This window comes from Etheostoma spectabile, chromosome 19, assembly GCF_008692095.1.
Source record: "Etheostoma spectabile isolate EspeVRDwgs_2016 chromosome 19, UIUC_Espe_1.0, whole genome shotgun sequence".
NCBI lineage: Eukaryota > Metazoa > Chordata > Actinopteri > Perciformes > Percidae > Etheostoma > Etheostoma spectabile.
In genome coordinates this window covers 10,792,925-10,807,574 of record NC_045751.1, presented here as the reverse complement: position 1 = coordinate 10,807,574, position 14,650 = coordinate 10,792,925, and the positions used below count along the sequence as shown (strand labels likewise).

General features: G+C 42.4%; 1 protein-coding gene across 4 annotated transcripts in view; it reads left to right on the top strand.

Annotated features, from left to right (window-relative positions):
* Positions 1-14,446, top strand: part of exoc6b (exocyst complex component 6B) — a 116,065-nt gene extending 101,619 nt beyond the window's left edge. For all 4 annotated transcript variants that reach the window (XM_032499412.1, XM_032499410.1, XM_032499411.1 and 1 more), the window contains 2 exons: positions 9,527-9,639; positions 13,610-14,446. In XM_032499412.1, coding sequence (XP_032355303.1) covers positions 9,527-9,639; positions 13,610-13,736 — 240 coding nt within the window. In that variant the 3' untranslated portion in view covers positions 13,737-14,446. The remainder of the gene's footprint in view (positions 1-9,526; positions 9,640-13,609) is intronic.
* The last annotated feature ends 204 nt before the right edge of the window (positions 14,447-14,650 follow it).

Sequence of the window (14,650 nt, the reverse complement as noted above, 5' to 3'; positions counted from 1 at the left end):
GATCTGAGGACCAGGTAACCATAGTCCTCAGAAATCTACCTGAGTTTAGAACGTCAACACAAATAAATTGGAAGGTGACTGACATCCGACCGAAAAAGGAGATCCGTCGGATATAGACTATCTTTTTTCTGACCTTTCAACCCCTGGATATCTGGCACAGACTGAAAGATAGAAGCAAAGAGAAACAAAGATGTAGATTGCATCAGGAAGGGAGGGAGGAGTTGAGAAATGACAGACAATGTTGCTGTTGTCTTTTTTTTTAGATTTTGAAAACCGCTTTCTCTGCTTTTAGTGAAATCTTAACTGGGAAGGACAGAGGTGATCACTGTGATGGACAGGTGTCAACATGCTCCATCTTAAGTTCCCCCTCTGAACTTTTAGTTTTCTCTTGTTCTGACCTTAAACACAGTGCAGATTGAAAGTGATGATTGACTGGGGTCACTTTGGTCTTTGTGTGCTGGTGGTGACCTTTGAACTCTGATTGCAGAGATGACTGATGGTGGACAGGTGTCAAGGCAAACCTTTTCTTCAGTGGCGGTGGTCAGAAGCACTTTCTCTGTTTTTTTTGGTGACCTCTTGAAGGTGGCATGTTTTGGTCTGGTAAGCAACAGGCGCTGATGAACTTCTTCCGCTGAGTCCACTCCTCGCCATAGACCCATTTTTTTTTTTTCCCCAGTGGTGGAAGGTAACATTGCAACAGTACTTTTACTCCAGCACTGTACTTAAGTACAAATGTTGAGGTACTTGTACTTTACTTGAGTCTTTTCTATTCATGCCACTTTCTACTTCTACTCCGCTACATCGCAGAGAGAATTATTGTACTTTTGACTTTACTTTAGTTACTAGTTACTTTCCAAATTAAAATGTTTGCACCCAAAACACATGGTTTATAAAATACAATGTTTTATTATGAATTAAACTAGCCATTGGAACAATTATTTTAATGTACAAAAAGTTATCTAGTGTTGCTTTAAGACACCAAGATCTTAAGGGACACCATAAAAAACTGTGATTCGTTATGAAAAACTGTTGACATTCGAAAATTGTGATTGGATGACGAGAACTTCTGTTCTGTAAACTGCTCTGAAACTCGCTTATTGTCAATATATCTAGGAAAGCCTACGTCCTCTAAATGCCCTCGGTCCCTAGCTTATGTTTGTAGTTTCGTGAGGCTGTGGTTATCCTAAATCCTTGGATAATCTATCCTAATGTCACTTTTTCAGTCATTCCCAAATCATGTAATATCAAGACTGACTGACATGTTTAGGTTATGCATTTTTAGAATAGGTGAAAATATAACATACAAACAAATATTGGGCATTAAGTGGGCATGTCTGTAAAGGAAGGACCTGTGTGTACCCATAGAACCCATTTTCATTCAGATATCTTGAGATGAAAGGTCAAGCAACACATTTAAAAATGGCCATACTAGTTTCGCCTCGCCAAAATTGTGTTTAAATTGTGACTGATATTTAACTCGTACCGACAAGCGATGATGACGTGGTTGGTACCAATGGATTCCCTAGGTTATCCAGTTTCATGTGATACCAGTGTCCTAGGTTGATTTGAGCCCTTAACTGCGTGGCTTGCCAATTTTGAAACTTAATTTTTCCCACTTTCAAAGAGAGAAATGTTGACTTTGCCAGGAAGGCTCTATATTTTCTGCCTGCTCTGTTGTTGGATTTGGCTGTTCTCTGTTTCAACAGCTTTGATTGGAATAAAGAAATGTTCTGATTTTGATGAGCAGTAATGCCACCGTGCCTGGACAAAGTAAGGAGGGATCTCTGGAAAGTGCAGTCGAGAAGTAGATGAATGATTGATGGATGGAGGAAGGTAGATTTTGGAAAGCACGGGCTGCAGAGGTGCATGGCTGCCTAAATGGCTGCTTTTCCTGATAAAAATCAATCCACTTTCCCTGCTTTTACTGACCTTTGACCCCAAGCCTGTCAAATTTAGAATGAGATGGACAGCTCAGACAGCTGTGAGAAGAGTGGGTGGATGAAGGGAGGGAGACATGATGACAACAATAATGGAGCGTAAAAATAAGTTTGAAAGTATCCAGGTGAAAATAGTTTGAAATTGTTACTTCTTAATCTTAATTATTTAACCACATTTTCCACCGTTTTCCTGCAGAGATAAATGGTCTGGTTTCACGGTGCTCGGTAACAAATTTCTTTGTTTCATAGCAGAAACATTACGTGTGTGTGTGTGTGTGTGTGTGTGTGTGTGTGTGTGTGTGTGTGTGTGTGTGTGTGTGTGTGTGTGTGTGTGTGTGTGTGTGTGTGTGTGTGTGTGTGTGTGTGTGTGTGTGTGTGTGTGTGTGTGTGTGTGTGTGTGTGTGTGTGTGAACATGATGAATTCTCGGTGACCCTGACGTTTGGCCATTTGGAATGGGAACACGGCAATTCCCCGACGGTCCCAAACAAATAAATCCTGCCCACAGCCGGAATAACCATTAACGAGTCTAAGTACTAAACACTGAGGGAGGAGGACAGGAGAGCAAGATGCTGAGGGAAAGAAGGAAAGAACGGATGGAAAGATGCAGGAGTAAAGTTGACTTGAGAGGAGAAAGAAGGGGAGGGGAGTTCAGATAGAGAGAATGGAGGGATGAAAGCCGGTAGGAAGGTGTTATGTTGACATGGAGAGGAGAGCAAGAGGGAGGGGGAGTGCAGCAAGAGATGGAAAAGGAGAAATAGATAAAATAAGAAATAAAGTGGAAATAGAGAGAATGGAAAAAGTAAAAGGATAGAGGGAGAAAGGAGGAGGTATAACAAAGGGTAGACCTAGAGAGGGAGAAGAGAGGATAGTATGAAATTAGAGGGGCGAAAGGATGATGGAGGGATGGAAACTGGAGTAACGTTGATGGACAGAATGAGTGCAAAGTTTAAAGGGGTGAGGAGAGACAACGGGAAAGAAGGGGGAGACAAGGAGAGCAAGAGTCAATAACGGAGGGGGGAAAGTTGAAAGAAAAAGTAGAGGAGGTAAAATGAGAGGAAGAGATGTACGACAGGGAGAAGAGGGATAAGTGGAGGTGTATGAAAGAGGACGGGTGTAGGGAATGAAAAAGGAGTAAAGTTGATGCAAACAGGAAATTTGAAAAAAAAAGGGTGAGGGGATGAAAAGATGGATTGAGAAATGAAAAGGCGTGAAGTTGACATGAAGATGATAAAATGAACAAATGAAATGAGGGTAAAATGAAGAGCGATGAAAACACCAATGTAGGAGGGAAGACTGGAAGGAATGAAAGGAGGGGTTGATTAAATGTTAAGGGAGAGAGAGAAAAGGGAGGGGGGCAGGGGTGGAAAGTGGGGAGAAGAAGAGACGAATGGACGGAGGGAGAGAGAACTTCATTAGCTGAGGAGAAATGAGAGAAAACGAACTAGAAATGTGAGGGTAACACGTCACTTAGTTTTTTCTGCTCATCCCCCCCCCCCAGGAAGTAAGTAAGTAAGTGTGTGTGTGGTGTGTGGTGTGTGTGTGTGTGTGGGTGTGTGTGTTGTGTGTGTGGTGTGTGTGTGGTGTGTGTGTGTGGAGGCGAGGAGGATAGGCGCGGGGGAGGTCATGGCGAGGTGAGAGAGGGGGAGCGAGACGGAGGGAGAAGTTCAGCGCGAGGTGAGGAGAGAGACCTGCCGCTTTCTCTCAGGTGTGTGTGTGTGTGTGTGTGTGTGTGTGTGTAGGGTGAATTGGGGGTCAGGTGTGTGCGTGCGTGTGCCAGGAGGACCTGCTGGCTCGCGTGTGGCTCGTTTTTTGGAAGGCTCATGCTCTCCCTTTTCTTTCTTTCTTTTTTCCTTTTATTTCTCTTTTCATCAATCTTCCTCTCCTCCTCCCCCCCCCACCGTCCCCTTCTTGTTGCACTTCTTGTCCTCCTGCTTTTACCCTCCGTCGCTCCTCCAACCAAACTTACCTACTGACCTCAAGTTCACCCAAATCTCCCTGTGCTCCCCCTCTACTTGTTCTTACCTAGTCTTGTGTCCTCTTTCCGTTCCTTTCTCCCCCTCTTTTTTTCCCTTTCTCATCTCTTGTTCTCTCTACTCCTCACCACTCTCAGCATTTTCTTCTCCTTAACCACCCTCTTTTTTCTTGTAATTTCTCTATCTTCTTTTTATCTTTCTCTTCTCTTGTCTCATCACTTCTTCTCTTCTTCTCATACTCTCCCTCATCTTTTGTCTTTCCCTCTCTCTTCATCCTCACTCTCTTTTACCTTCTTTTTCCTTTCCTCCTCTTCTCATTTTCTCCCTCTTCTGTTATCTTTTCTCATCCCTCTTTTCTCATCACCTGTCCTTTGTAATTTGTTTTTTTCTCCCTTTTCTTCCCTTATCTCTTTTTTCTCTTCTTTATCTTTTATGTCTATTCTTTCTCCTTGTTTCCTCTTACCTTCTCTTGCTCTTCTCTCGCTCCGCATTTCTCCTCTTACCAATTTTCTCTTCCCTCTCCCTCTACCCTCTTTCCTCTCATCTCCCTATTTCTCTTTCTTCTCTGTCCTTCTCTCATCTCCTTACATTATCTTTTCCCCCTCTCCTCTTCTACCTTACTTCTCTCGTCCTTAACTTTTCTTCTTCCTCGTCTTTAATCTCCTTTTCTCTTCTTCCCCTCTATCTATCACCACCTCTAAAATCTCCTCCTCCACTCACTTACTTCTTGCTTTCTTCTCCAACTTTCTTCTTCTCCTCCTTCACTATTAAACTTTCTTTCCTCTCCGTCTTTTTTTCCATCTCCTCTCCTGCACCTCTTCTTCACTTCCTCTTTTTTCTGTCTTTTCTCCTCTACTCTTTTGGTGGAGCATTTGTTTCTGTGTGTGTGTGTGTGTGTGTGTGTGTGTGTGTGTGTGTGTGTGTGTGTGTGTGTGTGTGTGTGTGTGTGTGTGTGTGTGTGTGTGCGATAAAATGCCTTTGTAGAGTTACTTTCTCTAAAACAGACAGCTACAGTATCTATATCTGGCATGCACCTTGTATTTACCTTCCTCTCATACTCACACACACACACACACACACACACATTCTCATCTATCTGTATCTAATTAACTGACCTATTAGTTCCCGTAACCTCACAGCCGGATGATATCTGTGCTTTATGTAACTGCCTTTATTTGTGTGTGTACCTGTTTGTGTGCGAGCCTGTTTCCATGCAGCCTGTGTGAGTGTGCATGTCCTTGTTGATGCGGGCAGATTAGCGGGTCAAACCTCGGCCGAGCAGAGGGTGAAGTCGGGGACAAAGGAGAGAAAGAGGTGTATACAGGAGTGAAAGGGCCAAAGGGAGGAAGGGAAGTGTGGGAAGATGGAGGGAAAGATCAGGAAGTCCATAATAGACATTTGTCTTGTATTCTCACTCTAAAGCCAGATTTGGAGAAAACATCCGTTTTAATAATGCCACAGTGAACATGCAAAACATTAAGGATACTCTGAGGTCACTTCAGGCAAAAAGCTCTTTGCTCTTTAAATTGGTCCAAATCTACGTCATCCATTTAAGTCATTTAGGCCCTCGGCTTTAACACAACCTCGGTAGTGTCGGTACTCCTGCCTGCTTCTCCAAACTGAGGGCAGCAGGCGACCTAGTATAGGTAACAGGATAAGTACCTCATACAACCACACTTCAAAAAACTCTGAACAATCCTTTTAAGTAAAATGAACATGTTCTGTAAGTGTGGAGTTATTACCTCCACCATGTTTATTCAACTGTTGTATCGCTTGTCTGTTGTCGAGCAGGATGTCTTAAAAGTGAAAGTGAATTTATGTAACAAAAAGAACTGGTTTAGATTTTGGTGGGGATCCAGATCTGAGAGTTCAGCCATTATAAAGTGTGGTATCTCATAAACAATACAACCAAACAACTAAATCTAAAGTATGTGTGTGCAGATCGACCCGTTCTCTCACTCCGAACTCGTAAAATACGGTTTGGACATTGGCCGTCAGCGTCTAAAGGGACGAAAAAGTCGCCCTTCAGCGTGTTTGTATAACGTACTGGGGAGAGCAGCAGCTACAGCGGGTTTAGCGAGTAGTATGTAAGGCAGACATTCTGTGCAGGGAGGTTGGTTGGGAAGGTGGTTGAGTCAAACACCAGACTTTCACCCAGGAGACCCAGGTTTGTCCCCCACCTTGTACCTTATATAGGTGTCTTATCCCGTTTGCGCCGGATGCTTTGCGACGACACATCTACCGCCGGTTACTGCGTTGCGCAACTCTGACCCTCCTGCCGGCTGCTGCGTGGCGCAGCATTTTGTATTGGTCGGTCTTTCCATGACGCGTGCGGCAGAGAACGCCCTGTCATTGGTTCAAATACACATGAGGCGGGTCTTGTTGGCTATTTCAAGCCATGTGACCACCAAAATGTACCGTAGTTTGCTGAAAATCATGTCAATCAACCAGACAAACATGTGCGTTTGTTTATGAAGTTTTGAGAGACGAGTGAGAAAACGGCTCCGACAGAGGAAGTGGTAGATTATGATGAAGACCTCCTCCCTCCCAAACTCCTCCCTATCTTCCACCTCAACGTCCCCGCCCTCGCTGTCAAATCCTCTCTGATCGCCTCGGAGCGTTTTCCGCCTCGTCTCTCAAACATTCATAAACAAACGCACATGTACGTCTGGTTGATTGACGTGATTTTCAGCAAACTACGGTACATTTTGGTGGTCACATGGCCAACAAGACCACCTAGTGGTATTTGAACCAATGACGTTCCTGCTGCACACCGTCATAAAAGACCGACAAATACAAAATGCTGCGCCACGCAGCTGCCGGCAGGAGGTTCAGAGTTGCGCAACGCAGTAACCGGTGGTAGATGTGTCGTCACGAAGCATCCGGCGCAAACGGGTTAATAGCTGTCTATTACCTACGTATTTTGGTCTCCCTAGAAACAATGCGTGTGTGAAACTGACCCAGACCAAACTTTGTTTGCAACAATTTAGTGCCTGGTGCGGACCAAAATAACCAAACTATAGGTCCGAAACCACACCTTAGTATCAATCCTCTCCATGAACTTTAGATTTGAATGACTGTAACTCTCATTGAGGGTTTCTGTGTTACAGCCAATGGTTTGCCGGTTGGCCGTCTATAAAAGCCAACACGAAAGATTTGTGAGGCTCTTTTTCAAGTTCAGGTCACTCTTAATGTGCCACAAATCCATGCCTCCCAATTGGTGGAGTAAATAGACCCTCATTCGGTTTCCTGTTCAACAACTAAATGTGTGCCGCAGCTCAGACAGCTGAGTCAGTAGGACAACCCAGCAATTCTTTCATACTAATAAAAGAATGAAATGACGCGAACAAAATGTTTTGTTTTTTTCCTGTTCCACCTTCCTGAATCCTATCATTCCTCTCCAACATTTAAAAGTGTGTCAGCCACGGCTTCTGGCCTCTCTTTGCTTCTTCCTGTTTGCCTGCTGCCGCACCTCCGTCGCCCAGCACTCGTCCATCCCCTTCTGTCGCTCTTATCTATCCATTTTCATCTGCCCTTCCTTTGCCCCGTATCGGCGCTGTTATCCATTTCTCTTCATCTGTGTCTCTTTCTATCTTTACTCTCGCTCACACTCTCATTTTTTCCCCCACATGTGGTTTTGCTCTCCCTCCCTCTCCTCCTCTTCTCTCATCCCTCGCTCACATATGGTTTCTCTCTCTGGATCTGTATGTGTTTGGTGTTACCCAGAGTTCACTGGGGCTCCCTGCTCGTGTATGTGTGTGTTTTACAGACAGAGATAGAGAGACAGTGTGTGAATGTCTGAAGGATTACAGGTTGGCCTGCGTGCGTGCATGTGTACACACACAAGCAAAATTTCCAAATGTGGGACATTTAGAGGAAGACTACACGCCCCCACCTTCTTCAGTCTCAATCACTTTTTCTCTCTCTCTCCTCTGTTCCATTTCTGTGTTTGTTAACCTGAATATGTCCAGGTCAAAAATGCCCGAAATTGAGCAATACAGTAGATTTCTGGGACATCTGTTAAGTGTTGTTATAAAGTTAACACAAACAGGATCGCTATTTGTAAATCTGGAGAGTTTGTGTGTACAGTTTTTCCAAAGTTCTTAGTAACTCCTAGCTGGTTTTAAGCCAGTGATCTTTGGGTTTCAGCATTCAAACGTAGCTGGTATATAAAGACTTAAATAATGGGTAGATTGTATGCAAGGAAACCCCTATAGCACCATTTAATCAAAAGCAATTAACTATGTAAAAAGGAAAAGGTATGTCAAGCTAGGATATCTTCCCAAATAACAGTTTTCTTAAACTTAACCACAAACTCGAATGACTTTTATCCCAACGTTTACATACAGACTAAATACCATTTTAACTATGTTCACAAACGTGGAGAAATATGTGGTTCAGTGTTAGATAATTGGCCCTCACTCGTTTATGTTAAAGACGTCAAACTAAATGACCAAATAACGTTTTAATATGATACATTTTGAGTTGAGTTTACGTTACGGTGAGGGACTGGGACTGCATACGTGGATACTTCTGCTGCCTTCCAGGCGACCCGTAACTCGTGTTTTCACAACCTTCTACCCGTGAAAGTGCCCTGGAACGGCAGTCAAACCTGGAACTCACCACTCGTGAGCTCGCACCAGATCGTTGTACTCCCAGTTACAATTAACACACACATAAACAACCATGGTGACCCCTGTTGATGCTGTACATACTCCGGTGAGAAATAGAAATAAATATACATAAATACGCAACGTAAAGTAATTCCACACATTGTAATCAAAACAGTACACATACGATTGTGTACTACTACAGGTTTTGTTTATTAAAGGAAGCCAAAAGTATGTCGCCCACTAATAACATTCATTTTGGTGTGTATACATTTTCGCACAATATCAAATGGACCTATTCATGAGAATGCGTTCAATTGGCGCAATAAACACGTGTTTTAAGGCATATCAATACTCGATTCCAACCGCGGGCCTTTGCTCCATTTCCCTTCTCTCTCCCCTTTTATATCTACAGCTTTCCTATCAATTAAAAGCAAAAGACACCCCCCCCCCCCCCCCCCCAACACCCCCCCCCCCCCCCCCCCCCCCCCCCCCCCCCCCCCCAAAAAAAAATCTTAAAAATGTAACTGTCATTCTCTTTTTCAGTGGTGCCTCTTATAGTCAATTCAATATTCAATTGGCTCAATAAAGGAATGTTGGAAATGTTTTCCTGTGTAGAATACAGAAAGTTCACTTTAACATCTATTCATCTATTCAAGTATTGCGATATTCAGCAACGTTATTGTATGTTTTCATCATATCGTGCGGCCTAATCACATCATAGTTTCATGTCCTTCACATAACTGCCAGCAGTTCACATTCCCTGATTTTCCTGTTTTCAAACTGGTTACCAACTCTTCCTCGGCGTGTGTTAGCGTGTGTTAGCGTGTGTTAGCGTGGGCCGTTGGCGCCAACAGTGTGTTGGATGATGTTGTGTTTATGTTCCAGTGTGTTGGATGATGTTGTGTTTATGTTCTCAACGGATTATTGACTCTCCCCGTAACTGGGGGTGTTTCTATGAGTCAACAGCCTATTGCAAATCTCTCTCTTTACTTTTTTATCTAGTTACTGGAGCTGTTCACCCAGTGGGATTGGACGACCTACCTGGCTGACTACGGAAAACCAACCTGTAAATACCTGAGAGTCAACCCGCACACGGCACTCGCCCTGCTGGAGAAGTGAGAAGAAGCCCTGTTCATCCACACGTCTACTGTTGTTCCACGCTTTCTTCATTCTGGTTTATCTGTCCTTCTGTTCCTTCACTCCTTATTTCCTCCTTTTAATCCACTAAAACAGCAGTAAATCAGCTATTTGACCAACAGAACATTCTCATCACACTTTTAACTTGACTTATTGATGTTTTCATCAAACAAAACTGCAAAAGGTTCTGGTTTTTTTCTGTTTTATATAACTGAATATCTTTAGGACAAAAAACACAATGTAAAGGTACGGCAGGTCATTTTGTTTATATAGCACATTTCATTACAGATAAAGTCAATATGCTTCTTCTTAAACAAATATGAATAGGAATAATATATGCTAATGGGCTTTTCTTTTAGAGAGTTTGATGAGTAAATTAATATTACTCTCATGTCTGTGTTTTAAGTACGTAGCTAAAGTAAGGAAGTAGTTAGCTTAAAGGGTAACTACGTTTTTTGTTTTGTTTTTTTCCAACCTGGAACAACAACCCTTGACAGTGGTCCAGTATTAAGCGTGAACACTGTAACCGGCAGCCGCACACCGTTTTGCAATTTAACCTTTAGGGGCAAATGTGTACTTGTTTTTCCACCGACAGGCTCTGATTAATATTCTAAGTGTCTGACAGCATTATGAAAAGGATCAAGATCGACCTTTAAAACCTCTTTGAGACCTCTTGGTTCAACCAGAAACCGCAGTGAAATCTTTAGCGCTAAACCCACCAGACTCCGTTTAAAAAAAACAGTATTTTAAAGTGCTCATATAATGCTCATTTTCAGGTTCTTTTTCACTTTGTAAACCTATAACGTGCGCAAAAAGATATATAACACAATAACGGAAAGGGGAAAAGCCAAAAAGCATAATATGAGCACTTGAAGTGTGTGTAGAACATGTTTCCACATGTAAACTGTGTTTATTTCAACCCATTCTAGAGTTATGATTAGGGATGAGCGAGTACAGCATTGTCTGTATCTGTTTACCACATGAATTATCTGTATCCGTATCCGTACTCGGACTGGGCGGGGCCTAACCCGGAAGTGGTCAGATTTAACCCGGAAGTGGGTCGGGTTGTCTTGAAATGGGCGGGGCTTTAACCGGTATGTTATTTTAAGCATGCAATTGATATGGGTTGATCAAAAATTGTTATATTTATTGCTGATTTGAAAACTATTTACATGACAGCATCGAGCTTCAGATCAATGGTGTTGTCATGGTAACAAACTATATACAGAACGTTTTGCAACAATGAATACAAAACATGCGGTTGCAATTATGAAGTAAGAGTTTTAGTAGAGTTTTCATACTCAGTATAACTTTTTTTAATTTTTAGTTTTTTTTATGATCAGTGTGATTTTTTGGGTTTTTTTTTTTGGTTCTTTTTTTTTTTTATCCACACCGTGTGTGTGTGTGTGTGTGTGGTGTGTGTGTGTGTGTGTGTGTGGTGTGTGTGTGTGTGTGTGTGGGTGTGTGTGTGTGTGTGTGTGTGTGTGTGTGTGGTGTGTGTGTGTGTGTGTGTGTGTGTGTGTGTGTGTGTGTGTGTGTGTGTGAGGAGGACACAGAGAGAGAGAAAGAGAGAGGGGGCGGGGGGGGCAGCTGAAAAAAAATCTCTGGTGGCAGAGACGCAACGGGAGTTGCATTTAAATCAAGCAGCATGTCTGAAACCCACCTGATTGACTGACGGAGCGGGAGAGAGAGCGAGAGAGAGGAGAGAGAGAGAGAGAGAGGCCGAGGGAGCGCAGTTCTCCATGTTCTGTGTGTGTGTGTGTGTGATTGAGCCGAGCGTGTTTGTAGGCGGGGGGGCGCTGTGACTATCACAGAACGCAGCGCGGCCAGTTGAGAATTCAATCCGAGCACGGATATTGACTCATATTACTCGTATAATACTTGTACTCGGCAAAAGTGCTTTATCCGTACCGGATACTCGGATCATCCCTAGTTACGATAGTTGGGAAAGGGGAAAGACAAAGGTTTTTCATCGTTTTTAGTTTTTTTCGACTTCGAATGAAGTTTATTTTACGATGCTAAAATTACTGTTTATTTCCATCGAGTCTGGTGGGTTTGGCAAATTCAATTTTGCGGATGTTTTTATGTTTAAGAAAAGGATCTTACTTTTTAAAAGAAAGGTCGACCTCCTTAAGCCTCGAAGAGCTCAAACAATAATCAAAAAAACAACAGGGTCCAGGTTGGGAAAAATGGTAGTTACCCTTTAAAGACTAAGAAACAGGACAAAACTTCTAGATGGCTCTATCCAAATGTCAAAAATATTCTTAAATCAGAGTACTCAAAACCTCTCTAATTAAAGGTAGAGTCTACAAGTCTGGAGAAATATTGATTGGGTGCAAATTAAACAAACAAGACAAGGACATGCTTATTGGTCAGCTTTAGAGGAATACAATTTTTTTAACTAACTACCACTGAATCCAGCTTAATGCTTTACACACAGGCAGTACTCTAAAATCAATCTCATCCTTTTATTGCAATGAAAGCAAATTCATACAGGGGAAAAAAGTGGGAATCCCAATTATTTTCAGCAGTCATTTTAGCAATACTGGACTTTTGAAAGCTCCTTCAATCTTTACATCCATCTCAACTGCTCTTTCTGTCACCTGTCTGTCCTCTCTGTCATGTTTTGACAGGTTAATTAAGCCGTGAGTAGTGTGTGTGTGTGTGTGTGTGTGTGTGTGTGTGTGTGTGTGTGTGTGTGTGTGTGTGTGTGTGTGTGTGTGTGTGTGTGTGTGTGTGTGTGTGTGTGTGTGTGTGTGTGTGTGTGTGTGTGTGTGTGTGTGTGTGTGATTCTGGCATGTATACAGACTTCCGATACTAAAGCGTGTACATACAAGAACGAGAAATAATCCTGGGTGTGTAATAATAATACTTCAGGGATTTACATGGTTAAAAGCGCCCACATCCTTATTACAAATAACAAAAACAAACTCCCGTTGTGATGAAACTGATTTCTATCATCATTAACGATAACCTAATCGCTACAGCAACGCTGGAGATAGTGGCAAAAAAAAACACAAAACCAAAAGATTTAATCTGAGTTTTGTGGATTACGTCATGTAAAAGTTGTCACACTGATACGTGCTCGTACACAACTTTCAAGACTGCAGTCCATTGTTCAGTACAGTCCAGTCGACCGTCCTTCAGGGTCCAGAGGGCCCAGGCCCGGTGGTCCGTCTGCCCAGGAGGAAGCACCCTGCTGGGGCTTGTCTGGTCTGCTGGGTCCCTGAACTTCCTGGAGGTCCATAACAGTGCAGCGTTCTGCATCAAAACACACACACGGTCTCATGTGACATTGAGCACACTTTAAAACATTCTTCTTTTTATTTTATTTAGTCCATTTTTTTTAATATGTCAAAACACAATTATTCTATTATATTTGCAAAGGGAAACTTATAAGCAACAAAAAAAAGATTATAAGCAACAAATAAGCAGACCAAATAATATTGTTCACATTCAAAAGGGGTAGGAAAAAGTTAAGAACCTTTTTTTTTTTTCTTTTTCATACCCTTCTTAATTTTTATTATTCATAGAGAACAGAAATCCAATTCTTCAACTTCATCGGCTTGAACACATCAACTCTTGTAGACCAAAACAAAATAATCTGATCAGATGAACCAAAAACCATTAAACAGATGTCTGTAGCTCGATGTGTGTGTCTCTGAGCATGCATGTACAACTATGCACTTGTGTGTTTTGTTGAATGTTTTCTTGAATGCATCAGATGACCTACTCAGTGCGTATTGTTATACTTACAGCATTTTAAACATAGAGAATGTGACATGAAATACTAAAACAGACAACTTTTTTGTCTTTATCCTCTTTAATTTCTTCTTTTTTCTTCCTTCATAATCCCATCGTCTCCCTCCTCCTTTCTGCTTCTTTGTTACATCCCTTCCTTCACATCCCTTTCATCATCTGTCCTTTCTTTCGTCTCTTCGTCTCCAGGATGAGGGAGACGAGCAGAAAAAACAACGTTTTTGCCCAGTTCAGGAAGACGGACAGAGACAGACAGAAACTCATCGACACCATCATCAAACAGCTACGCAACCTCATCGCACAGCACCACGCCTAGAGCGGGCCGCCTCATTGGCCAGCAGGCCTGAAGCCACCATCTTCCATTGGCTGATTTCAACCATTGCAGCCCTATGAAAAGCAGACTCCCATTGATCTGTTTCAACCCTGCAACCATTGGCTGATCTATGCACTTTAACTTCGCTGGACTCCACTGAACTGCAGCTTGTTCCTATTGGTCATCTTCAACGCCCAACACCAACCGGTGTAAACCTGCAGCAAGCTCAATGGATAACAAGGTCCTCCCCTTTGATTTCATTGGTTAACCCAAGCCACTGTTTTCTGGACTACCAAGCATAACTATTGAGGCTACAACGTGTGTTTTGACAGCTCGGGTTTCACTTCAACTTCATCTATGGGACTGAAACACTGGCAGGTTATCAGGCCTCAGCTGAGCTCATCCCATTGGTTACTTTCTGCCCCGGATCTAAACCAAGTAGTCTGTTTAGCTGAAGACAAGAAGAGAAAGAAGCTCTCCATTATCTTATCGTCTATTTGTGCGATTTGTTGACCAAAAGGACAACATTTCACCAACCTCATCTAACCGTTTAGTTCTCAAGATTTGTGACCTGTTGTGGATAAACCAGAAAGTAGAGCAAATAACAGTAGAACAGCAATGAATGACGTGGTACCAGTTAAGAAAATAGCAAAAATTGACAAGCAGTTCAGACTCTAAAAGCAAACATTCATATTAAGATGACGTGTCGAGGACAAAAACTAGGAACAACAGTGAGGAAAAGTAGTTTCTCTAATTCAGTTACTGGATGCTGTAGACATATTTGTAGGTTACAGGGTGGGAACGTGTTGATTTGGGCTGTGAGGAACAGTAGATTCCTATGGGACTTGTCTTTGAGAATCTATAACATTTATTCTTTTTTGTAGGACCTCCTTATTCTTTGTACCACAATCTTCCCA